The sequence below is a fragment of the Neolamprologus brichardi genome, chromosome 18, assembly GCF_056152115.1.
Source record: "Neolamprologus brichardi isolate AB-2024 chromosome 18, ASM5615211v1, whole genome shotgun sequence".
NCBI classification, from domain to species: Eukaryota; Metazoa; Chordata; class Actinopteri; order Cichliformes; family Cichlidae; genus Neolamprologus; species Neolamprologus brichardi.
In genome coordinates this window covers 17,294,176-17,321,344 of record NC_142121.1, presented here as the reverse complement: position 1 = coordinate 17,321,344, position 27,169 = coordinate 17,294,176, and the positions used below count along the sequence as shown (strand labels likewise).

General features: G+C 39.5%; 1 protein-coding gene across 2 annotated transcripts; it reads right to left on the bottom strand.

Annotated features, from left to right (window-relative positions):
- Positions 1–378: 378 nt before the first annotated feature.
- On the bottom strand, positions 379–26,901 carry fyco1b (FYVE and coiled-coil domain autophagy adaptor 1b). Of its 2 annotated transcripts, none has more exons than XM_087831636.1 (18): positions 26,827–26,901; positions 26,206–26,289; positions 25,123–25,229; positions 23,987–24,112; positions 22,559–22,665; positions 18,244–18,387; positions 16,652–16,748; positions 14,101–16,542; positions 12,695–12,787; positions 11,317–11,435; positions 10,766–10,933; positions 10,265–10,405; positions 8,746–8,954; positions 8,457–8,598; positions 6,425–6,529; positions 4,519–4,729; positions 2,454–2,563; positions 379–2,362 (listed from the first exon to the last, which is right to left on the bottom strand). In XM_087831636.1, exons 2-18 carry the CDS (start codon positions 26,264–26,266, stop codon positions 2,287–2,289), a joined length of 4,458 nt encoding a protein of 1,485 aa, XP_087687762.1. In that variant the 5' UTR covers positions 26,267–26,289; positions 26,827–26,901; the 3' UTR covers positions 379–2,286. The 2 variants fall into 2 exon arrangements, with proteins under 2 accessions (XP_087687762.1, XP_087687763.1); XM_087831637.1 differs by having other exon boundaries at positions 8,457–8,595.
- Positions 26,902–27,169: the final 268 nt, after the last annotated feature.

Below are 27,169 nucleotides of genomic sequence, written 5' to 3'. Positions count from 1 at the left end.
CAGCACTGAAACCCTCTTGTTTACACCGTAGCTCCTGTGAGATTACAAGCAAAAATCACCCCCCACAGAGCATCTATGAAGGGGGAAACTATCTATATAGGCCAAAACTACTTTCTGTAAACATGCCTTCTAATGCTTCACAGTTGAGGATTTTAACATCAGGCTAGCTTTTACTCCTTGTTAACCTCACAACCTTCAGCAAATTCAGCTGAATTGCTCCTCTGCAAACCGTACATGCATGAATGTGCACGGTAGCTCTTCTGGTGGTTGTCGAGACACTTCCATCGTGAGCAGATTGACATCCACAGACCAGTGTGGCTAAAAAACAATGTGACCATCAAATACACACAGTGATATGCTTCAGATTAAAATGACCAGCAACCACACATTCATCACACAATCCTTATTTATTAACCATAACCTTACATCATTTCTAGTATAAATATTTAGTTCTCATAAGATGTGTCGGCAGATTCCCTCTGGTAAATCCAGCTGTAAACATCTACAATCAAACACTGCCTACATATGGAGGAGAAAAAAACCTCATTCATCATCTGGCACAAAGGCTCATGGGATACATATCGACAAAAAGCCCTTTCACAAAGTGCATTATACAGCAGTCATGTCGCAGTGTCTTTAAATAGAAACTCCCATTTAAGAATTGTAAAATATATTTGGCAACTTGTCACTCTTAATGAGCGGATGTATAAAAATCAATTAGCATTTTTCCTTGTTTTCTTTTCTCCTGTCAGTTCTTCACAACATAAATTACAAAATGGGTTTAAAATGGTGGAAGAGATTTTGTAAAACCTCTGGATAGAGCAAAGCAGTTAAATCAATGTTACTCTGTCAGTATTGTTAAATGATGAGACACTGAGAGGATTGCTGATTGAAAACTTGGATTATCTTCCACATTAAACCCTTTAAAGGTCCACATATGAAAAAAATCAGGTATTAAAGTAACAGAATTTTTGGACTTGTGTGATTTAAAGGCTGAGGCTCGTGTTTTCTGTTTGACACACTGCAGGTTTTGCACATTTCTCATAACAAAACACTCTAATTAACTCATCCAGAACATTACACAGCAAAAGCATAAAAAACCCAAGAAAACGATTCTAAAGATGATTCTTTTTTCTTTCTAGAGACAGTAACAGCTTCGTGGTTTTCATGAGAATTTGTCCCATTTTTGCTCACTTTAAATGTAAAACCATCAAGAGTGATGGTTAAACTGATGGGAAAAAACAACTAAATACTGAAGCACTGAAACTTACATTTTGATATATGCTTAATGAAGTTGGGAAAGCTTGCACACACACTTAATGTTTGCATGCACAGAACCCAAGCAGCCACATTCCCCTCTGTCTTCAGCTGCAACCACTAGAGACAAAGCACTGAAATAAAGCCTGTTTACTCAAGATAAATAAAACCAAATGCTTTCCGGGTTCTTCCTGTGGTTCTGTTTCTTCCATTTAAGCTTCGTCATGATTGCGACACATCCATTTCATCTAATTTCTGACAGCTGAAAAGGCAACAGTAAGAAAGATATGTGAAAGGACTGCTGGGCTCATTCTACCGCAGCATTAATGTCCACTGAAGCGTCAGTTAAGACTCTGTTAACATCAGAGTTAACATCAGAGTTGAATTCTTCCACTGAAACGTTTTACAATCAAAGTTACCGTTAATAAATCAAGTGATTCGATTTGATCTCAGCTTGCAACCACAGACGCTTTCACAACAAGAGGCTCCCTGTTTGATTATGACTCAATCGCATGTGTTTGCCAGCAGTCAGAGCTTTTCTGGGAACAATGTACAACAATTATTACTGTATATTATTTTTTTTTCTCATAAAGCATCTTTATCTGATGTATTTATGGCCACTTATTTACGCAAAACCCCACATCCCTCCCTGTTTTTTTTTTTAAGTATATAAACACTTCCTCAACCCTTTTTATTTGATTTTGATACTTTTGGATATCAAAACATAAAACTTCTCATATTGTGAAAAGAGGATTTTAACTGACACACACATTAAGCGGTCACATTCAAATACGAAAGCGCCTGAACTTTGGATATCCTTCCTTATGTATATTTAAACTAGCTTTCATAAAAGTGCATGCTGACATACCGTAGTGTAATATTGTTATTTACTTATGTGTTTTAATGCTGTGACCTTTCCGCTGAGGCTGCTCAGCATCAGAAGACTCTGAAGTGATACCTATGCGCTTAAACAGCCTTGACAGTTTGAAAAAGTCAGTGTTACACATCCTCGTGCTGCTCCTGCCACACTCAGAGGAGGTCGGTTCCATCGTAGACCACAGGCTTGTCTAGACTCAGATGATACAGCACTTTCTTAGAGATGAACCTGACAAACAGGAGAGACAGAGAAGGCTTTATGTTCTGCTTTGTTCAGTCTTATTCTGAACAGTTGTTGCTTAGAGCACAGTGTGACTAACCTGGAGAAGGAGTTGTCAAAGATAAGTGTGTATTCTCCAGGATTTCTGACTTTTAGTTCCCCCTGTATTGTCTCCTTGTGGGAGTTACAACGGGTCAGAGGGATCAAAACCTGCAGAGAGCAAAGGAGAGAAATCTTGGTTAAGGATTTCTTCTGTGTACGCAAGATGGCAACAAGAGGCAACATTTTACCAACTGTGAAACCAGTTCAGAATCAGCTTACTGAATCTAAATCCCAATAAATGTGCAGAAAAGCTGTCGGACTTTCTCCACTGCTCCGTGACCTTTTTTAACCCTGTCCTGACACATTTTTATGTTTGCTGCCGGGCAGCTTACACAGTGGGCGGCTCTGCTACGGCTGCATAAGAACCACAGTAGAATAAAATATTAGCTCTGCTTTATCACTGAGGAAATATGAACTGAATAATTTAGTTGCTTCTGCATGCACACTGCATATTACACCAGGGGTCACAGAATACAGCCCCACACTATCAGCAGGCTGGGAAAGGCCGCTTGTCCCTCTCTGACTTGATTTATTGCTCATAAATATTTGGAAAAAATCCTGCCACAGTCTGAGGTGTTTTGTTGACTTGGATGAAATAAACTGACACAAACTTCTACTTCAATCACTGGTGGTTAGACGGTTAGGCTAAATACACATCCACGGTATTATTAAGGTTACACTATATAAACATTCTCTAGGCAAGTGACCAGATTTCAATGCCCAGTTTATGGTCCACGCTCTAAAGCAGTGTTACCCACAGAGAATTTAATTTGGTGACCCACCCAACTCATTTTTAAGTTTTGTACCCATCTTTATGAATGAGAAGGCTGAGATGGTTTGCACATGTGCGGAGGAGGGATAATGGCTATACTGGACAAAGGATGTTGAAGCTGCCAGGCAGAGGAAAAGAGGAGGACCAGAGAGGAAGTTCATGGATGGAGTGAAGGAGGGCATGCAGAGGGCTGACGTGACAGAGGGCGATGCCAGGCATAGAGTGAGATGTAGGTAGATGATCTGCTGTGGCGACCCTTAAAGGGAGCAGCTGAAAGAAGAAGGTGAGTCCTCTTGCTGTCATTTTTTAAAGTTGGGTCACTGCTAACTAGTTAGCCCCACCTTCTCACTTCTCGTTTATCTGCCAGCTACATCTCTGGAGGTTCTTGGCACCATATATACATGTACAATTTATCTGTCATTGACTGTCTGGCAAATAGAAAAAATATATGAAAAACACAAAACTATATACAAAAGCATGTGCACATATACCCGTATGCACATCTGTGTATATGTAAACCCATCAGTGCCAGAATTTAAATGGGAAACACTGACCAATCAGGTTTGAGTGGGCTTTGGATGCACATAGGTGAACGATCTGTATGGAAAGCAAAAACATGGTGGCATTTGCCAGAAAACATCTGAAACCATCAGCTATCGTCTGACAGCGATTTCATTTTTCTAAATTAATTTTCATTTGTAAGTAATGACCTGAATCCGACAACTGCTGCATGCACAGGAAGTCCTCCATATTCTAAGACATCAAACTGGCAGATTGATTTTCATATCGCATCAGTGTTAAAAGTTGGCTACTAACACATCCATTACTATTCATTTGAAGTCATGTTTGTGTGGCGGTAGTCACGGCAGTAGTGCCTTTTGGTCACTATCCTCTCCTGAGGGGAACATCTGGCTATTTAGCTGCTGAACGCTCCACTGCGTTCAGCAGCTGTTAAATTGTGTTTGTTGAACACCAAGAACACTGAGACTGAGTCAGTGCTAAAAAAATCAGTTTGAAAGATAACCAACAAACCCAGTGTTGTGATGAGCTGCATATGCGAGCGACTGTTTTCTGTAGATCGATTCTAATCTTTCATATTGCTTACCCTTTTCATTTTATAACTATCAAATAAGATCAAATGTTCACGTTAATGTTCACTGGTGAGTTTATATTCCTTTGGAGATCGGTTTACAGTTGAATAAATCCACTTTATTGGAATGGAATTGGATGGAAATGTATCTCTGTGAGGTCGTGTCCTTCACCCATGGTTATACACATGATGGGCTCTCACCTTGGCTTGTTCCAGTGGAGTCTCACTGCTCTCCCTGTAGACCACACTGAAGGAGATGCTCTTTGGTTCAGATGTGAAGGTCCAGGACACAGTAGGACCAGGGTTGCTCATGGTGATGGGGATGGTGCTGTAACAGCTGGATTTGATGAAAAGCTCTCGGGGGCTGTCGCCAAACGCTGCGATGTCATCCACCGTGAAGTGCACAGAGAACCTGCAGCGTGTGGAACGAAACATTTCACGCTGAAACAGTGGCACTGCAGTACCCAACTCAGTTTAATCCCATATCATTTATCCATTTTTTAAACAAAATCCTAATTTCCAATTTACTTGATATTTTTCAGGGTTTTTTTCAGTTTATCCAGTCACTGTGCACAAAAAAGTATTCAGATATCTATCAAACACCTTAAGAAACACACCACATTTACTGTTAATGAGCTAGAATAGGTAACTTCAGGGTCATATTTCTGTTAAACTGTAAAAAATATTAATTACAAATATAGTTGGCTGGTATCTTATGCTACATGACTGGATTAGCAGCAGGTTGAGAGCAGCTAAAAAGCTAACATTTCTCAAAACACAGTGGTAATAAGAAGTACCATAATTCCCGGACTACAGAGCGCACCTGATTAAAAGCCGCATGCTCTAATTTTAGAAAGAAAATCAATTTTGTACTTGTACAAAATTGTACGTTTCACTCATAATATCAGATATTTACACAGAAATATTACACGTGAGGATTTTTAACGTTTAATTTAATCCGTAAGGTAACATAAACATGGTAACATAAACGTTATGGTAACATACAAAAATACATACTGCAAATGCTTCTTTTCCTCGAACAGCACCTGTAACACGGCTACCTTTAAGTATACGTACGTATCAGTAACACACAAATGACGTTGCTTATGGTTTTTTTACGGAACAGTGTACAAACAACATTACAACGTCTCTTAACAACCGCTAAAAATATATACCGTATATATACTGCTTATCAATTTTATTGGTCTACTGTTACCAGGCAAAATGTTTTTGGCCGCATGAAAAAAAAATGAATTAGCCACACGTCAGTATAAGCCGCAGTGTTCACAGTGTGGGAAAAAAGTAGCGGCTTATGACCCGAAAACGACGGTATGTTGAAGATTTCTGCAGAATTTCATAAATCTCTGTAGAGCTGAAAGGATTGACGTGCAAAAACACAAGCTCACATTGCAACATTTCTTTTCTGATTAAAAAGGAATTTGAAAAAGTTATCTTGGAAATGAGAAACGTCTGAAATCCTACAGACCAAACCTTCATTGATCAGCTGTCAGATTGATTGATAACAAGAATAATAATACTAGTAGTGTGAAGCTAGCAAGCAACCTTGAGCTGCTCACCCCTTGTGGTGATGAGAAAATGATTACAAAAGTCTGGAATTTCACTTCAATCTTTTTGAATCATTTTTATCTTGATTGGCTCCATCTGACGCTCACTGAGTGGCATAAATCATCTGGTCATATGAATCGCTTTATAGCATGTTTACACGTTTGAAGTAGTGCATTCCCTGAATCTATAAATAGACTGTTTCCCTTTAAAATGTTGAAATTCAAATTTAAAGTGTTCTTTAACACTGAAAAACAGTGCTAACAGCAGAAAGTTTCCACACTGCCTGAACAAACCAGCTCCAGGTTACACCAGAAGTGAAACTGGATCTGCAACATGTACTGCACAATATTTAGAGAAGTTGATAACCCCCAAACCAGATTTGCTTCATTTTTCAGTTCCCTTTTAGGATGTAGTTCAACACTTTTATCACAAAAAGACAAGAGAAACTTCTTCTGAAAATTAGAAACCCAAACAAAACATTTGACCTCACAAAATGCAACTACACTTGTGGCTTTCAGGTGTAACTTTCACAGAAACTTACGTCAGTTCTCCAGATTTCAGCAGGCAGATCTCTGCGTCCTGTACCGCAGCGCTGAGGTCGTCAGTATCCTCTGATGTGAGGTCTCCTGCACTGGCACTGCTGTTTCTAATCAAAACGGCATTTATATTTTAGATCAACACATACTTTACGGCTCATTATTCAAGCATTTTTTGAAACTTACAAAAACACTAGACTGAATACATGTATGAGACTGAACAGCAGTCTTGAGCTTCCCCTTCTTTCGTTATATTTTGCTAAACAAATGAAAATTATTGTAAGAAGGGCACATGTGGGAGGCAATAGTTAAGCAAATCAGTAAAGTTCTTACAATAAAAACACTGAATTTTGTAAGGAGTTGATTCACAGTCTTGTAGACATCTAAAGCATCAAGAAACATATCTACCAAAGCCTCATCAGGCAAGTTTTGATAATTTAAAAACAAAATCTATTTAATAAAAAAAAACTCACTCGTTTTCCAAGTTTTACAAAATTGTTTCAGTTTATATAATCCAGTGTTTTTAATTTTATTCAGACGTCTAGTTTTGATTTTTATGGTAGTTTACTGAAATGAAGTTTCAGTTAGTTATAATAACCATGGCAGCAACTGATAGAATCGTGCGCTAACACAAATTGAAAGTTGATATTTGGTATGAGCACCCTTATTCTTCAGCACAGCCTGACCAAGTTTTCTTGCGATCTCTTTAAGCAGTCATCATAGAACCATAGAGAAGCCTGTAGAAGTACTGATGTACTTCTACAGGCTTCTTGAAGTGCATTCAAAGCTCTTCTTTGGATGTTTCTACCTTTTGTTTTGTTTTCGGGCGATCGTGGCTCAAGAGTTGGGAATTTGCCTTGTAATTGGAAGGTTGCCGGTTCAAGCCCCGGCTTGGACAGTTTCGGTCGTTGTGTCCTTGGGCAAGACACTTCACCCGTTGCCTACTGGTAGTGCTCAGAGGGCCCGGTGGCGCCAGTGTCCGGCAGCCTGGCCTCTGTCAGTGCGCCCCAGGGTGGCTGTGGCTACAATGTAGCTTGCCATCACCAGTGTGTGAATGTGTGTGTGAATGGGTGGATGACTGGATGTGTAAAGCGCTTTGGGGTCCTTAGGGACTAGTAAAGCGCTTTACAAATACAGGCCATTTACCATTTCTGTCGAGATGATCCCACACTGTTTCAATAATAATGCTGATGTCCAGTCTCTGGGGAGGACAATTCGTGGGTCAGTGATCGTCTAACTGGCATTGTGTTTGGGATGAACGCTGTTGCCAAGCTTTAAATTCCAGATGGCATTGCATGGTGGATCAAAATCCGAGGGTACAAGTTTTCTGTTATGTGTAGTCACAACACTGGTTCATCCTTTGAGTTAGGTGACTTTCTTGAATTACTCATAGATCAGTGTTGACTGGCTTGAGTTTGTTAAACAAAGCAAAAAAGAACATTCTTCTGAAAATGATCCAGTAAAATGACTGGAGTGAGAAGAAGTAAAAAAGCTGCCAATGTCCAAAGAAACACTGAAAAAAACAATAACAGGAAAATCGGACTGCTTGGAAGAAAAATATGAAGAACCGAGGAGTGGCTCAAGACTTTTGCACATTACTTAAATACATTTAAAAACAACAATAAAAGCCAAATAAATTAACAATAAAATCTTTAAGAATAGAGCCCTCAAGTACAAGTAATAGCTTATTGACCTCACATACCAAAGACGCCAACGTACTGCTAAAGAAGTACAAATCTAAATCTATGTCTTAGAGCATATGTCATTTGTTTTGGGATATGCAAATGTGTTAAATATAAAATTGTAATTATATTCTGGGGTAAGTGAATTTTTCAATAATCACTTTAGCAGTCATGCTTATTTCTGGCTGTTTCTGATTAATCTGGAGCACACTAAGTAGACTGTTTCAGAGGAGGCGCGTTGCAAAGGACAGGTGCAAATAGAAAATCTGTTTTGGTGGCTGTTATTAATCTGCCATGCAGTGTCTGATAATCCTGTTGCTTACTATATCTGTCCATCTCTGTGTGAGATACTTACAGTTGTGCTGCCCCCTGCTGTCCATGTCCAGGCGAGCAAGCGGTGACAAAAGACAGGGATTCACTGTCGTACACCCCAATCACTTCCTCATCTGTGATAATGTCAAAAACACCATCGTCCAGTTTCTCATCTCCACCTGCTCCTAGAAGATAAACATCATACTCACCATAGATCTTTATTCTTAGCTCTTACTGTAGTGTGTATATCACTACTGTGTCCCCAATATAAATTAAATATGTAAATATTTTATCCTTTGACACATTAATCCAGTGAGTGTGTATGAGACTACCTGAAACACCGCTTACAGCCAAGCCAGCCTGCAGAAAGCGCCTAAATGGTGTTCCCGGTGTGCTGTGAGTCACTTCTTCCTGCGGGTGGCGCTCAACTACTGCACTGTGCTGGTTGTAACAGTCCTTGCAGCAGCGCTCTCTGTTGCCACCCTGCTGGGTGCTCACCGTGTTGCTGCAACAGTAGTAGCAGAAAGGACGACCACACAGCCTAGAAAAAGGCAAAAAGATTGAGACAGAGCGTGTTAGTGCAACTCGCTGTGAAATGTTCACTGGAGAGAATTGACCTGTGCGTTGTAGTTCCTTTTATGTGAAGTATAGATTTGTACAAAAAGAAATGAAACTATCAAAGGTAAAAAAAAAAAAAAAGGGCATTAAAAAACAGAAGAAGTGTAAAAATGTAACTTGTAGGACTTGATAGTTCCTTAGTTTTCAGCCTTCACCTCTGGGTAGTCAGCAGTCTCTGATCTAAAACCCTAAAGCAGTGCTATGGGACAAAACATGTGACTCATAACAGCTACTTCAGAGGTGGAGTGGATAAACAAGAAAAAAGCTCAATTAAATGACCTATGAGTAAAGCTTGAGCACTACTGATGTAAGGTAAAAGTAAAGGAAGAGCATTTAGGCATGTAAATGTGGTTAAGAGGACCTGCTGAAGCTCCAACAGAGCATCAGAACAGGGAAGAAAGCTTTAAGTGGCGTTGAACTTGACCGTGTTGTTGGTGCAAGACAGGCTTGTGTGAGTGTTTAAGAATCTGCTGATCTACTGGAATACTCCCACACACCCATCTGTAGGGTTTACAGACAATGGCTTTAAAAAGAGGAAATCTACAATGAGCAACAGTTCTGAGTAACAGTGCCTTGCCAGAGGTCAGAGCTGAATAGTAACGCTGCTTCAAGCTGATAGGAAAGCAACCACTTGTTACTACCAGTTTATGCAGAAGACCATCTCTGAATTTACAACACACCGAATGTTGAAAAGGACGGATTACATCACCAGAAGATTGTACCGAGTGTCACTCCTATCAGCTCAGGAAACGTCCCGCAAATTCTCGAATTAGTGCCATGAAGGTTTGAGGCAACTATGAAGGCAAAAGAGGGTCCAACCGGGTACATTTGCTGAATTGAGGGTGACATATTTGTGAGGGATACCATTCAGTGGTAGAACAGAGTATATCTGAAAAATGATCACAAAGCCTCATGAGGCACAAAGAGTTCTGTATCATAGTCACTTTGACTTTGTCTTCACTTCCCTCAAGTCACTGAGGGTCACGGTCATGCATTATCATGTCCTACACATGTGTGCATGTTTTGAATAAGCACAGTCTTTTGCAGAACTAAGTTTGTAGAAGTGCTTTGCAATGCACAATGTAAACCAAGTGAGGAATGTGTGAGAAAACAGTCATCACACAACCACAGTGTAAACAAGAAGTGAATGACCTCAGTGTTGAGAAGCTGTGAAAGAAATGAGTGTGCTTTTACTGGTTGGTAAAAGCAGTTTCTGTTTTGATGAACCATCACCTGCAGCTGTACTTGCGGAACCACCAGCTGAACTGAGTGTGGCAGCCCAGACAGTAGTTAACGTCCCTCTCCGACTCCTCATCCCGCAGCTTCTGCTCAAACTCCAGAGCGTCTGACTTCTGCCAAAGGGCATCTTTGTCCCTGCAACAAGCACAAGCATATTTGTACACTTTTCAAAATCCGCCCTTCCTGTGTGGATGTCATGGTACCAGAAATTTAGATTATACTGATACCAGTAGAATTACTTTTGACAGCCAATTTGATACAAAAATAAATGGACTGTTCTTAAAGTTAAACTCTATTATTAGGAGGGTTTTTTTGGTTGGAGGCAGTTTATTTAAAATGCTAACATTAAATTTTATGAGACAGACTGAAATGTGATGGTTGCAGAACAGCCTAACCAAAAACAAAAGGTAAAAAAGAACTTAAGACTAAAAACAAAAAACCCCAGAAATGAATTTGTATTAAGCTAATCTGTGGAGAAATAAAAGACGTTTATACCTGATGAGCTCTACAAGCCTTTCTTCCAAATTGATTTTGGTACGGTAAAGATCATCCAGTTCAGCAGCCATTTTCACGTCAAAGCTTTGTTTGTCCTGTGTGACTTTCCGTAGGTTTTCAGCCATCTCCTGACAGGCCCGCTGAGCAACTGCTAGCGCCTCCTCAGATCTGCATATAGCACAAATACATGCTGACCAAAAAAACATGGAGGATCGAGCATCCATGCAGACCTTATCCCAGCTGTCACTAGGAAAGCAGGGTACACCCTAGAAAGGCTAACAGTCATCACAGGGCTAACACACAGAGATAAGCAGTCATGCTCTCATTCACACCTACGGCCAAATTAGACTCGCCAATTAACCTAACATGGGTGTCTTTAGACTGTGTGACAAAGCAGGAGTACCCAGAGAGATTCGACTCCGTGCCACCAACACAGACAATGTGTATTTGGTTGTTTCTGGGCTAGAACGCTCACAACAGACAAGATTAAAAACTTTCATCAGGAGCTTTAATTTGGTCCAGAATGTGTGATTATGAATACAGTATCTCACCTTGATAAATTCCCTTTCAGATGGATTATCTCGTCTTCTTTCTGCTGAATGAGGTTTTCAGACTCGGCCATCTGGATGTTTGTCTCCTCAATCTGTTGGCAGTATCTCTGATTTTCAGCCTGCAATCAGCGCAGCAAAGCACAGCCTTATTTCTTGCTCTTTGTGAATTATGTTTGTGAATATAACATTATGGTTACTTTAATTGACAATATACAGAATGGAACTGCAATTTGTATTCTCATTTATCAACCCCACACATGAAAATGCAGATCGAGCTGCGCAAGTTACACATGTGTTTTGTCACGCATCATCCTCCAGCGATGACTTTAGTGTGGTCAGTGTTAGACAGCAAAGAAGTTCCATTTCCACATGTAAAACCACTTCACTATGTGAATACTGTCAGCATGTTGACCACAACTAAAAATCTTCTTGCAAAATTAAACCAAAGCGAGTTTCAGGTGGCTTTTATGACGATGAATAACAGACAAAGAGCCTTCAAAATAAATGTGGGAAAAAAGAACTATCTCAGGGAAGTTCTCTAAAATAATTAGAGATGTAAAATACAAAATGCTTCACATAAAGCAGTATTCAGAAGATGTTTTCTTTACATGAATTTCCCACTCAGGACCATAACCCGTTGGTTTTAATGGTCAAAAACCAACAGCAATTATTTTTAAGAGGAGTCTGTTTGTTGGTAGTTTGGCTCTTTAACTTTCTTCTTTAACGCAAGTGGAGGAGTTTAAGTATCTCGGGGTCTTGTTCACGAGTGATGGGAGAAGGGAGCGGGAGATCGACAGACGGATTGGTGCAGTGGCTGCAGCGATGCGGACGCTGTACCGGTCTGTTGTGGTGAAGAGAGAGCTGAGCGTAAAAGTGAAGCTCTCAATTTACCGGTCGATCTACATCCCTACCCTCACCTATGGCCACGAGCTGTGGGTAGTGACCGAAAGAACGAGATCGCAAATACAAGCGGCGGAAATGAGCTTCCTCCGAAGGGTGGCTGGCGTCTCCCTTAGAGATAGGGTAAGAAGTTCGGCAATTCGAGAGGGGCTCAGAGTAGAGCCGCTGCTCCTCCACATCGAAAGGAGCCAGCTGAGGTGGTTCGGGCATCTGACAAGGATGCCTCCTGGGCGCGGTTTTCCGGGCATGTCCCACCGGGAGGAGGCCCCGGGGCAGACCCAGGACACGCTGGAGAGATTATATCTCTCGGCTGGCCTGGGAACGCCTTGGAAATGCTGGAGGAGGTGGCTGGGGAGAAGGAGGTCTGGGCTTCTGTGCTTGGGCTACTGCCCCCGCGACCCGGCCCCGGATAAGCAGAAGAAAATGGATGGATGGACTTTCTGTTTACGACATCGTACTGAATTTTTTATCCTCTTACCTCTAGCCCGTTGAGGTTGTTCTCCAGGGCAACTACCTTCTCATGCTCAGTCTGGAGCTGCAATTTAACATCCCCTAACTCTTGAATTGTGCTCTAGATGGACAAAAAATAATCAGAAATTCATCATTAAAGTTGAGTAGGGTATGTAGAAAACATATCTAGTTGCACTCTAGCCGAGTTGGTATAAATCTTTATATACATTCTAGTTATTTTCAAAATCATGGCCTAAATATTTTAGTAGTAAAAATAAGATGACTTGTTTATATTGCTTGTGTACAGTGCAGTGAGACTGTGCAACTTTTTCTAAAAGCATGTGTCTGCATCTTAGCAAGAGTTCAGTGGTATGGTTACTTATTCTCAGGACTGCAGATGAAATTATTTGAGAATATGGGGATGCATTTGTATTTCTCTGTAATAACCAGTGATTTTCCCCGATAACCAGGTGCAGGTTCTGTCGCTCACCTCACTATATTAAAAAGTGGAATCATCAAACAGCTCTGTAAATTGCTGTACAATTTGAGGTTAATATTATTTCAAAGAAAAGTGTAGGCAGCAGATAAAAACTTCCACGAACTGACATAGAATTTGTGGAATTTCTGGCAGTTTTACAAAAACGCAAAGCGTGAAAATCTCCTCTAGTGCTGGGGAGGCTTTCACATGTAAATGAAAGTGCAAATGCAAATTGAGACCACTGCTCCAAAAGTAACACCTTTTTTTCTCAAATGTCCTGACTCCATTTAAGATCTTGTATGCTATAATTAGGTCAGGCTTCCTTTATGTACTCATGACTGAAACTTGAATAATCTGCTTTATATTTCCAAACACATGATGCTGAATGACATTATGTGGCATTACTCATATGCAAATGCAGCACGTAGCAGGAGTTTCAATGTCATTTTTGTTGAGTGCTCAACTTTAGTGTCATTTCAGCTCATCGTGTAAGATCTGAATTTTTGTAACCGACCAGACTCGAGATTAAAGTGCACAAGAAGGTCAGTCTGTACTAACATTTCAGTTATATATCAAAGCAGGAGCAAAGAGATGGTCAGAAAAAGGAAAAAAAATAATACCTGCTTTATTTCCTGCTTTAACTTAAGTAACTCTATACCAGCACTGATGGGTTGCGACATATTAATTCAGAAGAACACATGAACAATGCCAACCAACCATAATCACAGCTTACAAGGACAAGACTGATGCACAATCCTAAATTTGCATTAAAAGAATGAGCTCAAAAGTTAACATTAAAAAAGAAACCTGTAATTTCGCTAACAGATTTCTTTCAAAAAATTAAGCTACGTAAAACTGTTTTTCAGTTTATAAGAAACAGTTTTGTTTACAAGGAAGTATTTCATAAACGGGAAGACAACAGTAGCATTGTACATGTATACTTTACTCTGCCTGACCTGGAGCTGGTTTTCATGGCTCACAGCTTCACTGCTGAGCTGCAACCGGAGTTGTTGATTCTCTTCCTGGTTCATCTCCCGCACAGCTTCGACTTCCTGTTGGGCCTCCCTCAACTGTTTCTCCAGTTTCACCTTGGATGCCATCAAATCCTCAGTGTTTGGGAGCTGACTGTGGAGCTCCTGGTTCTCTTTGCGCAGCTGCTCCATGCAGGCATTCAGCCTTCCTACTTCCTGAGCCGCCTCCTCCTCCAGCTCCTGCAGCTTTGTTGACTGACCCTCCCAGCGCAGCCGAGCCTCCTCGTTCTCAGCGGTCAGCATGCACACGTGCACGCCTAGTTCTGCGGTCTCTGTGTTGGCTCTGTGAAGGGCCTCCTTTGATTCACTGTTCTCCAGACACAAAGCATTGTAACGCATCTTAAACTTATCAAGCTCCTCTCTAGAGGCCGTCACCTCTGCAGCAAGACCGGCTCGAGCCTGTGCCTCGCCATCTCGCTCACGAATAAGAGCCTCCTCACGCTCGCGAGATCTAAGAATTTCATCCACATGCCGGCGGTTTAGTTCCTCCACTTGGGCCTTCAGTTGTTCTACTAAAACACGAAGGTCTTCTCTGGAGGTTTCTGTCACCTCCTGCAGGGCCTGAGCTTTCATCCTCTCCTCATTTCCTGCCAGGAGTTGTGCCCTAAGCTCCACCACCTCTTCCTGGAGCCTGGTTACCTCTCTCACATTGACTTCCAGTTGTGCCTCAGCTATAACCAGCCTGAATGGGGCCTCTTTGGATTCCACTGAGGAAGTCTGGTGCTCACTGTGAAGCTTTTGCATTTTTTCGTTGCTCTCTGCGGCTCCTTTTTCATCATGCAGCTCCCCACTCCTGCTTTCTAGCTCATCAGTTCGACCTTGGAGAAGCTCACATTTTACAGTCTGGTCTCTTAGCTTAGCTTCGGTTTCCTGGAGCTTTTCAAGTAACTCTGCTTGGCTTTTCTGGGACGCTATAATGTTCTTGTCTAACTTTTCAGCTTTGGTAGTGAATGAATCCAGTTCCTGTTGAGTTGTGGCTAACTGTTGCTTCAGTGTGGACTGACTGCCGAGAAGCTCAGTATTCTCATGCTCCAGCTTCTTTAACTGAGCATCAGATTGCTCCCTTTGCATAAACGCCTTTTGAACCATCTCCTCCAATTTCAGGTTTTCATCTAAAAGCTTTTTCTCTCTGTCTTCCACACTCATCTTTGCAGCTTCTACTCTACTTCTGAAGTGCTTCTCAGACGCCTTCAAAGAAGCTAGCTGGTCTAACAGGGCAGCCCTGCTCTCAGTTAGCTCGGAAATGCTTACCTCACTTTTCCTAACCGTTTGGAGAAGCTTAGCATTTATTTCCATTAGACTGCTGAACTGTGTTTTGTCATCTGCAGTATTCTCTGATTGACTGCAAGACGTTATTTCATCATCAATAATTCGAGGGGCCACTGTTTCTTTCCCCACGTTTAGCTTATCTAACTGCTCCTCCAAATGTTTGATTCTTTCTGAACTCGCAGCTAGCTCTTTCTCTCTGCTTTTAAGCGTTTTTCTTAAATCCAAGCTCAGACTCTCAAGTTCCTCATTCTGGCTGCTACTGAGACTACACTGCTTCTCTACCTCCTCCCTCTCTTCCTGGAGCATTTTTCTCAGTTCCTCCGCCTGCCTTTCCCTGCATTCCAGTGAGGCCTGCAGGTCCTGAAGCTGTGCTCTCAAATTCCCTGTCTCTTTCTCTTTCAAAGTCAATGCCCCCTGAATTCGACCAACCGCACTCTGGAGCTCCTCTAACCGCGTGAGCGCTGCCTCCCGTTCGTCATCAGCTCCAGCTTTTACTTCACCTAGCTTCTCCTCAGCATTCTTCAATTCTTCTTCCCTGAGTTTTAGTTCCTGCGACAGACATTCACAGTGCCTCGCCCTGTCCTCAGCCTCTCTCTTAGCCTCCAACCTCCCCTCCTCTGCAGACTTGAGTTTATCCAGGAGTTCCTGGATTTTCCAGGCTGATTCACAGTAACTAGCAGTTTGTTGGCCCCTTTCTTTAAGAGCCTCATCTAACTTAGAAAGAAGCTCCATATTTTTGTTCTCAGCAGTTGTGAGTCTATCTTGAAGTTCACTTCTTATCGGTTCCCTGCAGGTTTGATAGTGATTAACTCTTTCTTCACTGTATGTTTCTGGGTTACTTTGGACTGCTGTAGATGTCGAATTGGCAGACTTCTGAGCTGACAACTGTTCTTGAAGGTGCTTTACAATATCTTTCAGCTCCGCAGCCTCCTTGCCTAACTCCTGAACCCGCACCAAAAGCTCCTGCTGTCTGAGCTCGGACTGGTCAAGCTCAATGCGCAGATTCTCTGCAATGCTGCAGGAAGAAGGTTCCCCCAGTTCTCCCAGTTCATCAAGACCACTGTGGCTCAAGTCTGGGACTGGAAGGAACTCCTGACCCTGTTCAGTGCATGGAAAAAGAGAGAGCAGAGGTCAGGTGCATTAAACATTAGTCACATTTAACCAGAAAATTGTGGGAAATTATATTGATATAACAGTTTTTGTGTACCTGTGAGTGTGAATAACTGCTAACCAGACTGTTCACACTAGAGCAGCGACTCGGGGGTTTCCAAAGGTAAGCTGAGGAGCCAGATCCTAATGTTCGCCTTTGTTAATGAGACACCAAATATTAGGGTCAGTGAAAATGCTTTATTTTAAAGTTCTGCTAATTTTCTGTAATATATACCAGAAAGAACTGCATTATTTAGAAATGGTTAACAGGAAGTAAAAACCACACCTATATACGCATACCAAGAACATGCCAAGATTTTAAAGAACCCAAGAAAATATGCAATATTTACAGAGTATAACTGAGTTCATTTTAAAAAACTCTCAGTTCTTCATTTTAAAAGGAACTATCCTGCCTAATTTTACTGTGGGAGCCCACACTCAGTGGCATTTTATTCTGTGGAAATGATTAAAATAACAAACAAAAAAAAATGCCATAGACTGCCATAAAGTCTACTTTCAGATGAGATTAGTTCATTCGATGAACTGAGAAAAGTTCATTTAATTTTAGCAGTATGTTAAATGGACGAACAGATTTAAAATGTAGTCCAGCTTTTATGCTTTTCTTGTTAGTGGAGAAAATATGAGTCAGTTTACACAAATACAAGCAAGGAAGTCACTCAGACGTTACACATTTCTTCTCTGGAATTAGAAAGTGATGATTTCATGCTACTCATTGGAAATAGAATTGACAACCACAGCAAATTCTTTTTAAGAATTTCTTAAAAAGAGTGCAAGACTCTAGTGTCTTCTTTTCTAATAGCTTGTAAAAATAGTAATACCAATACATTTTATTTATAGGCACCTTTAACCCTTAAGGACCCACAGTGACACTGGTGTCACTGCCCCTTTACACTTAGAGACTTGGTTATATATGATTCATTTGATATAAGACCCCCGTAATTTTCATGAAAGTAGAAATAGGTCTGGGCTCTTAAGGGTTAAAAACCCTCAAGGTCACCTTACATTATTTCAGCAAAGTAAAAACATAAAGTAAACAAATAAAATCACAACTATAAAACTAATCGAGGTAACAAGACTAAGACTAAGTTATAATGAAGGGTTTGCAGTTCTGAACAGATTGAGTCGTGATTTAAAAGTAGAGGGCAGTTATAGTCTGGAGATCTGGTGAAAGTGCACTCTATATGTACGTAAGATCCATAGGTATGTAAGATCCCACAAATACGGAGGAGCAAGGTTATGAAAGTATTGCTTGAATTTATCACAACGAAGTTGAAAGTTTTGACAAAGCTGCTGATAGAAGAAACAATGATCCAAGTTCACACACTGTCAGCAACCACACACACAGACAAATAAACACACCCACACACCCCTATGCACACACGAGCAATACAGCAAAAAGACAGAACTGTGAATGTGCAGGGAGATAAGACAATTAGGCGTTAACTTCAAGTTGTGAAAAACCCAGTACGCGTTCAGCACAATTCAACATTTGCAAAAAAATAATGTGTTCACTCTAGATATTTAGTCTCTTTGAGATCAGATAATTTATTTAGTGACCTTACATGTTTTCCAGGTTGAAGAATATGTGTTATAAAGTTTTTTAGTCTTCTATTGTTCATACATACATACCTTGCAAATTTTGGCCAATCTGCATCAAGGTCATAACCTCTGGCTGCCACATCAAATTGGATCTGGTTGAGTTCATAAAGATTGTTGATTATGTCTCCAGTGAGGTGAGACTTGAGGAAAGGACTCCGGGCATAATACCAGTCACTTTATCGGAAGAATACAAAAAAAAGTTGCAAAAACAACTCACAAAATGAAAGTCAGAGAATTTCAACTAGTAAAAACAGAAACATTCACAAAAAATACATTTAAAGGTAAGATATACATCACAGACATTGGCATACAAAGCTAATATTCAAATTAAAGCTTTCCCTTTATGCCCACAACTTGTCAATAGAAACAATGGCAGTAAAAAACATAGCTTTAAATAGCACTATAAAGCATTATTGTCACCTTGTTGTTGTTAACCTTGTTAAATGTGACAAGATATTTTATCTTTATATCTTTATACCGTACATTTTACATAATGACAATACACATCACACTTTTAATAATAATTGTTTTCAAGTTATAAGACTTCTTGTTAATTTTCACCCAGTAACTCATTAAGTTACCCATGAACACCTTGGTGAAAGTAACGCAAATTTTAATGGCTTGTTAACACGACTCTACTCTACACAAAGTTGCATTAGAATCCATTTAACGCTTATACATTCAAATTCAACAATGTATTCGTTTAATAAACAGCGGCCTCAGAGGAGGCATGTGGAGGAACCATACACACAATAGCCTGGCACCTCCCCATTATGCTGGTCAAGAACTTTGTCACACACTGTTCTTTGACCGGGAGTTGTTACAAGTCAACCAGTGTGGTTGTGTCGGTCAATCTGTCACAAACAGCATGCCCAAGCTGATCCCAAAAATCTTCAGTGGTGTTGAAATGCTGGCAGGCCATTCCATCCTCTCCATCTACTCCCAAATTCTGGAGGCAGTCTCTGATAAACCCCGCTCTGTGAGGGCCACCATTGTGATCTTGGGAGATACAGTTTGCTCCCATATAAAAATAATATGCCAAATCTGTTTCTGTGAAGATATGGGATTGCCACTGGTTGCATAACACCATCTCAATATCTCTCTGCATTGAGGTTGCCTCCAATGATGACAAGCCTCTTTGCCCAGAGAATGAATGCCACTCCACACCATCGCACTGTGTCCACCAAAGCCTGTTAACTTATTGGTGCACCAATCAGTATAATGGCCTCCTCTACATACTTTGACCCTATGATCCAACTGTCACAATCAAAATCTGGACTCAAGCTTAAAACAGGTCTCAGTAGTTGCTGCTCAACCCCCAAATATATTTTCCTCCCAAATTTGGCACCGTTTAAAGGGAAACCAAAAAAAAATAAATAAAATAAAATAATTTATTTATAGCAACCAAATATCAATATCCTTGCTATTCCTTTTCCTTGCTCTATCAACAATAATAATCATTTCCTCATATACTGAAAAACAGAAGACATTTTGCGTTATCTAGAGAACAGAGAAATAAAGGTTTCAAAGATTTAAAAAAAAGAATTCAGACAAAAAATGAAGACATAAAGTAATGAGGCTACCCTTTCTGAGAACGCTTTAAATAAAACAACTGTCAGCATGTTTGCAGTGTAAAGCTGATGGCACAGTCAGCATCCAGTTGGTTTGTCGTACATAAGCTGAGCCTATAGACTGAAAACAGGGAAAGTTTTACTGAAGTATTCAAAGTCTTGAAATTTAAAAAAAAGAAAAGAAAAACAATTTCTAGGCACTATTTCTAAGCGCACTCAGTCCAGCACCAAAGGTCGTATAAAATGGTATTTTGTTTTTTCCATAGTTCATATTGGGAAAAATGCTTTTGCACCCCAGAGGTGAAGAAGTATTTGCTCAAACATAGAAGCTGCACAAATTTGTGCTTTGAGTTTTATAACATTGCCTGCAAGACGCCTTATACTTCTAAATTGGAAAAAATAAAGCCCCCCCAACTCATTCTGCTTTGTTAAGAGACACAATGTATCATTTACAGTTGGAGAAAATTAAATTGTCATTGAGAGATAATGTTAAACAGTTTTACCTAATTTGGCAACCCTTTATAGATAACTTTAATAAGTAAAACTGGGAGGGATGGCCTCCTCCCATATCTGCTCCAAGATTATACACATTGGTCTGGGCAGGTGTATTGTTTTTTTTCTCTCTGTCTTTTTTATTTTTGGGGGGGGGGGGGTTTGGGTTTTTTTTTCTCTCCCCCTCCTTTGTATATACTTATTTAGGTATATAAATATGTATGTATAGAGATAGATATATGATTGTTTATATGATGGTAATTATATTTTATGTAAAAAGGAGGGGGAGAGGAAGGAAGGGAAGGGGAAAAAAAGGAAAAAAAAACTATGTCACTATAAATGAGATACATACTTTGTTGCCTGATTTGAGATATGAGTTGACCCTTTTTTTATTCAAAACATTTCATTTGTTCTACAGACAGGGACAATTAAACCCAATATTTAGCTTCATCATTATTAGGATTTTTATGCATGATATGTGTTTGTAGACTTATATAATTGTATGTAATTATACATGTATATTGTATATTGAGGTAGGATCAAATGAGTTTACCTTTAAGTCTGTTTGTACCAACCCTTTCTTTGTCTCATTATTGTTTAAAGTGTATTTTGTTGTTATTTTAGTCATGTTCAAAATAAATCAATCATTCAGTGACAAAAAAAAAAAACAAAAAAAAAACATAGAAGCTGCCACCCACCACCAAAACACCAAACCTGTTTCAGATCCATTCCTGACGTTCCTCATTCCAGTGTGTTTGCTAACTACGCTGAATCTCTACTGAATGTAAAATATTTACAAAACCCACTGTGTTTAAATATAGGTTAAATATTTTCTCTTTCATACTGCCAAACATGGCCCATTAGACTGTCTAATTTGTACAGCGCTTCCTTTATTTGCAAAAGGCACAGATACTGCATCTCTGGTTTTTAAGATGAGCTATTTTTTTTTTAACTCATTTCTTTATTTGTTAATTACTTATTACTTAAACCTGCATTTTGTTAATTGCATTTTTATTTTATTTTCATTTTGAATATTGTTTATGTGAAGAGAAACTGGCAAAGTTAGCATGTCATTGGTGTAAACTGCTGCGTTTAGTTTTACTGTGCGTAGAGAATAAACTACTTCTTTTTTTCCTTAAAGCAAAAATAAAACTGACATTTTGATTTGAAAAAAGACAGGAACTGAGCAGTGCTACAAAGGTCTATGGTCAAGTTTTTTTTTTTGGTTGCTGTGATTTCAGTCGAAAAGGAGAAACAGGACATAAAAAAGGAAGGGAGAATCACACTTCCTAAGAACATCCAAAACAAAGCAGTACAGTATGCCTGGAGTAAAACACACATCTTGGCAACAGCTTTCTAACTGTCATAGTCAGGAACTATAAAATGTATCAATCTATCTTCAATAACACGCACTCTTTGATGAATTAGGACATTTAGAGATAAACCACTGTTCATGTTGCATGTAGCCATGAAGGAAATGCATGCAATCAACAGAATTACACATTCTAATTAGCATTGATTAATCGGTTAGTCCAGGGAAATACTTTAAGCTTCTATTATTAAATTATGTTTTCCTAATTTTGTTTTGTCAGTTTTTTGTAGATAATTTCTTCTTTTCAGATAAGTGGAGATTAAACCTTTACAGCAGTCATTTGCGCAATGTCAGCTTTATCACTGCCCAGTATCCAGAATTTCCCAACTTGCAGCACAGAATACATTAAAGCTGACCTTTTAGATTTCAATATCATCAGCTACCATGAAAACAATGGTATTTATGAATTTAAGCCTAAGTGTGCATCGAAACGGGTTTAATATTCTCACTAAACTGAATTGTTGTAACATGTCCATAGATCTCAATGTTTAAGTCAGGCATTCAATCTGATATCATGTTTTTTTCTTCTTAAAGCAGACATGAAACATACCATCGAGTCCTACTTGCATAAACTGATACAGACTTAAAACTAGATTTTAAAAATAAGTGTTTAAAGTTACAGATTTTGGGGCATGTTTAGCGCTATCTTGTCCAAGTACAGAAAATGACATCACTAGGAAGTGATCACAGAAGCAATTGCTCAATGTTACTAAAGCACATATAGTATCCACTTTAAAATGTAAAATAGTGTTACAGATAGTGTTTCCACAGTTTCTATCATTTACAGAATTATTTTGCCCATAACACTAAGACTAAAAATAATCATCTAATTATTTTTAGTCTTAGATGTTACGATATTTCGATGCGTTAGGTGAACATTAGATTAATCTGAGCTGATGTGTCCTCTCACCTTGTGACCTTTAGATTCATAAAACATTGCTGCAGTGTGTCAGCAAGACGCTGGTGAACGAGCGAGTAGCGGATGAAAGCTCTTCCTTTCCCCAGTGATGTCTTCAACTGAGGACACACAAAAATACTCTTTTGTCATAAACATGCACAACACTGGCAAACTCAATCCAAGGTGGACTAACCTCCACTGTTTTTTTTTATCTAACTTGTTAAATAGGTCAGACTTAATACAGTTTCTACTTCCTAAAATACATTGTATAAAGCATTTAAAGGAAACTGTTAAGACTTTTTAAAATAAGACTACAGCTCTTTTTCCATTTTTGAGGTTAGTAAATATAAAATCTGTTCATCGCAGACTTTAAGGATCAAAGTTTTAGTTGTCTTCAGCAACAGTCTTGGCCATTTCAATTTAACATGGAAATGTTAAATTCTACTGCATAAATCGCAGTTCAGCTTAAAGATATCTAAAATTAAAGATGATCACCATATAGAGAATAGATGTACAATGTTATTTCTAAGCCTAGACTCTCCAATGCATCGGCAGATGGAGGGATTTAAGTAAGATAAGAGACACAGATACACAAGACAGACACCAGCTGGAGACGTCTTTATGTCTGTGACCAATGGACAGCAAATAAAAACAGTAAAAGAAGAGAAAAAAAAATGTTTTAGGTTTTCAGAGTGCCAAAGGTTTTTAATTATTAATTACCAGTCAGATGTTATTGACTAGACTGTGTGACTTCTGAAAATAAACACGCTGACCCATTTAAACCCCACCCCTCCCCCCTCAAAAAAACTTTAAACCACAGATCTGTCTTCCTTATGTTATCAAATCAATGATTACTTAACAGCAAAAAATATTAACAGGCTTGTGATAAAGAATTACAAAAATAGTTTAAAAAAATAGATGATAAGTCAAAAATTATCTGGCACATAATTCAGTACCCTAAAATTATCATCTATAAAAGTGGGTATCCAACGTCTATTGGAATGCAGGAAAATAATCATGAAGTATGCAGATAATGAACGTAGTCATAGCTGTTGCCTTTACAAACAGAACAACATAACTTGTAAATGCTAATAACCAATACACTGATCACTTAACCACCAAATATTACTAACAGTTCAACAGGAAACCAATTCATTACAATACAAACTAGGACCAAATCATGAATAGTTATTGAAGTATGAGGCTCACCAGTGTGAATTTCCAGGACAAAACGTGAGGAGGAAACAGTACAGGTGGCACAAGTGTAAGATAGCATGTGAATTAGCAGCGTTGAGCCTTAGTGCACCTGATTGGTTGGAATATTAGTTACATGGTTATACGGTCACTGTCTGTATACATGTGCGCATGTGTTTCACGCCATGGAAGGGCTGAGGCACAAAGGGTGACTAAGTGTACGCGTGTGCTGCAGAGGAGGATTACCTCAGGGATGGACTTAACGAAACGGATGCCATCGTTAGCTCCCTTGATCTTAATCAGGCAGTCGCAGAAGTAATCCCAGTAGTCTTTTCTCTGGCCAAGAAAGGTTGTCTTCTCTTTTTGGTCAAACTAAGAGACACAAAGGACACAAAATTATTGCATTCACATACAATGTGCTCTGTAATGTGGACTGTACTACATCGCCGTGGTGACTGAGTTGCTAGTGTTTAGTAGTTGTTAATGTAATTCAAAAAGATTTAGGGAAAGAAAAAGACATAGTTGAGCTACACAAATGTGTATTTTCTTCAACTTGGACTTTACAAGAACAGCTCAAGCACATTAAAGAAATTACTCACTGGTATCAGGACTCATAACCTTTAAATACAGGAAGGCTTGTGACATGAGTCTTGTGAAATGTTTCATTTTAAGAGTTCACAACTTAAGAACACTAGTCTACAGCACTCCCAATACTACTGATAAGTCATGTTTGACCAGGCTTCTGTTACATGCAGGTAAATAGTTCTGTGTTGGGTTTTTTTGCAAGCAGAAATTGATCTCTTTGCTCAGAAATCCACTGGCTACACCGGGATCCTCTTAAAATTAGCCACTTCCACCAGAAGCTAATGGTGTATTCACACTAGGCAATCTATACAATCCTGGAGAGTATTTACTGAGTGTGATCGCTGCGTGCCATACTCTGGTGTGATTAACCTTACTGTGCCTTGATCTGGTTGAAAAAGAGCGGGGCCCAAGGTTTAGGTCAACTGGATCGGGTAAAGCATGCACATAGTTTGATGGCTAGACATGCCTCAGCAACTGTCTTTCTAGCAACAGCCCCCACAGAAATAGCTTTGCTAAGAAATTAACAAATATGTTCAAGACAATGTGTGACCACCTCCCCAGTTATGCAGAAAAATGCATAAAATTGTGAAACCACAAAAGAAAGAATGAATGAAATAAAGGGAAAAGCAAGTATTAGATGGAAGTGCTGAGATGTTATGATTAACTGATGCTTTCTCTGGCTCAGATCCATTAAGGGCTATGTGAGCACATACGATAAAGGAAGAGTGTGTGGGGGGAGTGGTAGGTACTTATGGTTTAATTTACCCAATGCTACTCTCTTTGATATGGCGACATACCTGCAGCAGGTATTCTAGTTTGTAGAAGAACTTGTGCAGGTTGGCGAAGTCGTCCGTTATAGGTTCACCACACTCCCTGTGTTCCTTACTTAACTCTATCACTGCATCTACAGTTTAAAAAAGAAGAACAAGAGCATTATTAACCCAAACACAAATATGTGATTTTGTGTAGATAGATTTTTTTTTGTCCCAGAATATTTTTGTGACATTTAAACCAAGCAGCCACGTCACTCAAGCCATAGACAGGTGGAGTGAATACCTTTGGTCATGTCACTATAATACCGTGTTTGGCTGGGAAATCTTGGGTCATGTGGACACTACCAAGACACACCTTAAACATAATTGCAAAAGAAGAATATTCCCCAAGATAGTGACCTCCCACAGCAAAATTATGAGACACACCAAAAAAAACCTGATCCTAGTATGTTGACTTAGCCTCTAAACTTAATGGGATGTACAGAAACATGACCTATTTACAGTATGGAGGCCCAAGTACGGTTTGGATACTGAAAAGCTTTTATAGGACTTTACAGTAATTGATTATTTTTTATGTTTTCTGTGAGGAAAAAAATGAATCTTGCAGAGTTATATTTAATGTGACTGCTTTATTTCTTTTTTTAATCTGAACACATAGTGTTGATATACAGTATGAAAAAAGGTTCTATACATATCAGGTGTGCAAAAACTCAAACTCTTCAGCTATGAATAAAGTACATGAAAAGCTCGGTGACACCGACTTTAGACCAACTGCACAAAATTGGACCCAAATCTGATTCCCTATTCTTGCAACCCAGGACATTCCCAAACGAGCTGCCAAAACAGCTCAGACAGGTCATAGCTTTTTTGGTGGCAGGTAGAGACTTGGCACAGTATTTGTCTGGTGATGCTGGTAAATGCTGTAACTGGTTAGTGTACAGTTCATCTGGTAAAACAAACGAACAAACATTTACATATAAAAAAAATCTTTGGCTGATGTAAATATTGCAGAATCCTTTGGACAAGACACCTGATGCATATTGCATGATATTGTATCTACTGTAACGCACATATGGGGTTTGCTGTATGTGTGGAGAGCTTGATTACCATGCAGATCTCTGATTATCCTCTGCAACTGTTTATCCCCAACTGATGAGGTGGAGGCCATTGTAGGGATGTACTCAGGCAATTCTTTACAGAGGGATAAAAAAAAGGGAAATTCAAGTTATCCAGCACGTCATCACGAGTTCTCCAGAACACACACACACACACACACACCGAAAACACTCGGAGGTAAACAGTGCAGTCCTAAATTAGTTCCTCCTGCTGTAAAGTAGGAGGTTCATGAAGGCTCTGGTGGCTGTAAAACGCAGTAACAGTAAAGTTAACAAAATTTAACTGAATGTACAAAGGGACAACGACAGGTCACAATTTGTCGCTACATCGTCTTTGTCAGAGCGCACTGGGACAAGATTTGTCTAGATTTATCCACCGTCGCCATGACGAGCCAATAAAGTTGACTCGTATCACTTTAGAATGCAACAAAACGCGACATAAACATCGATTTGTCAAAACCTTAGCGAGCGCTACAGGATGGACATGCACCTGCTCTCAGCGACTCGTTTCCTGGTTTATTCCATCTAGATTTCTGTCGCTAATCATCCTAATTTGGTTGTAAATAAGGATAAAGACTTCGGTGTTAAATAAATCACAATACAAAACACGTACTTGATGTATAAAATTGTCCGGACTGTCCAGTTTATCAGTGGTATAGCAGAAACGTGCTGCCGTTGGGGGGCGGGCTCTGGAAATGATTGACGGCTGACTAACCACGGTGTATGGCCGAGGTCTGTTCACGTTTGGTTGAGACACACCATAAACAAACAGAAAGCTGAAAACATGATATGTTTATATGACACGGAATACACATGATATATAAAATAAATGCAAGGTAAAATAGAAAGCTGAATACAGTCTAATACTGGATATACACGATACAATATATAAAATAAATACAATGTAAAACCGTTTAAGAGTTCAAATTCATAATAGAAAGTAAAAAAATAGTGCA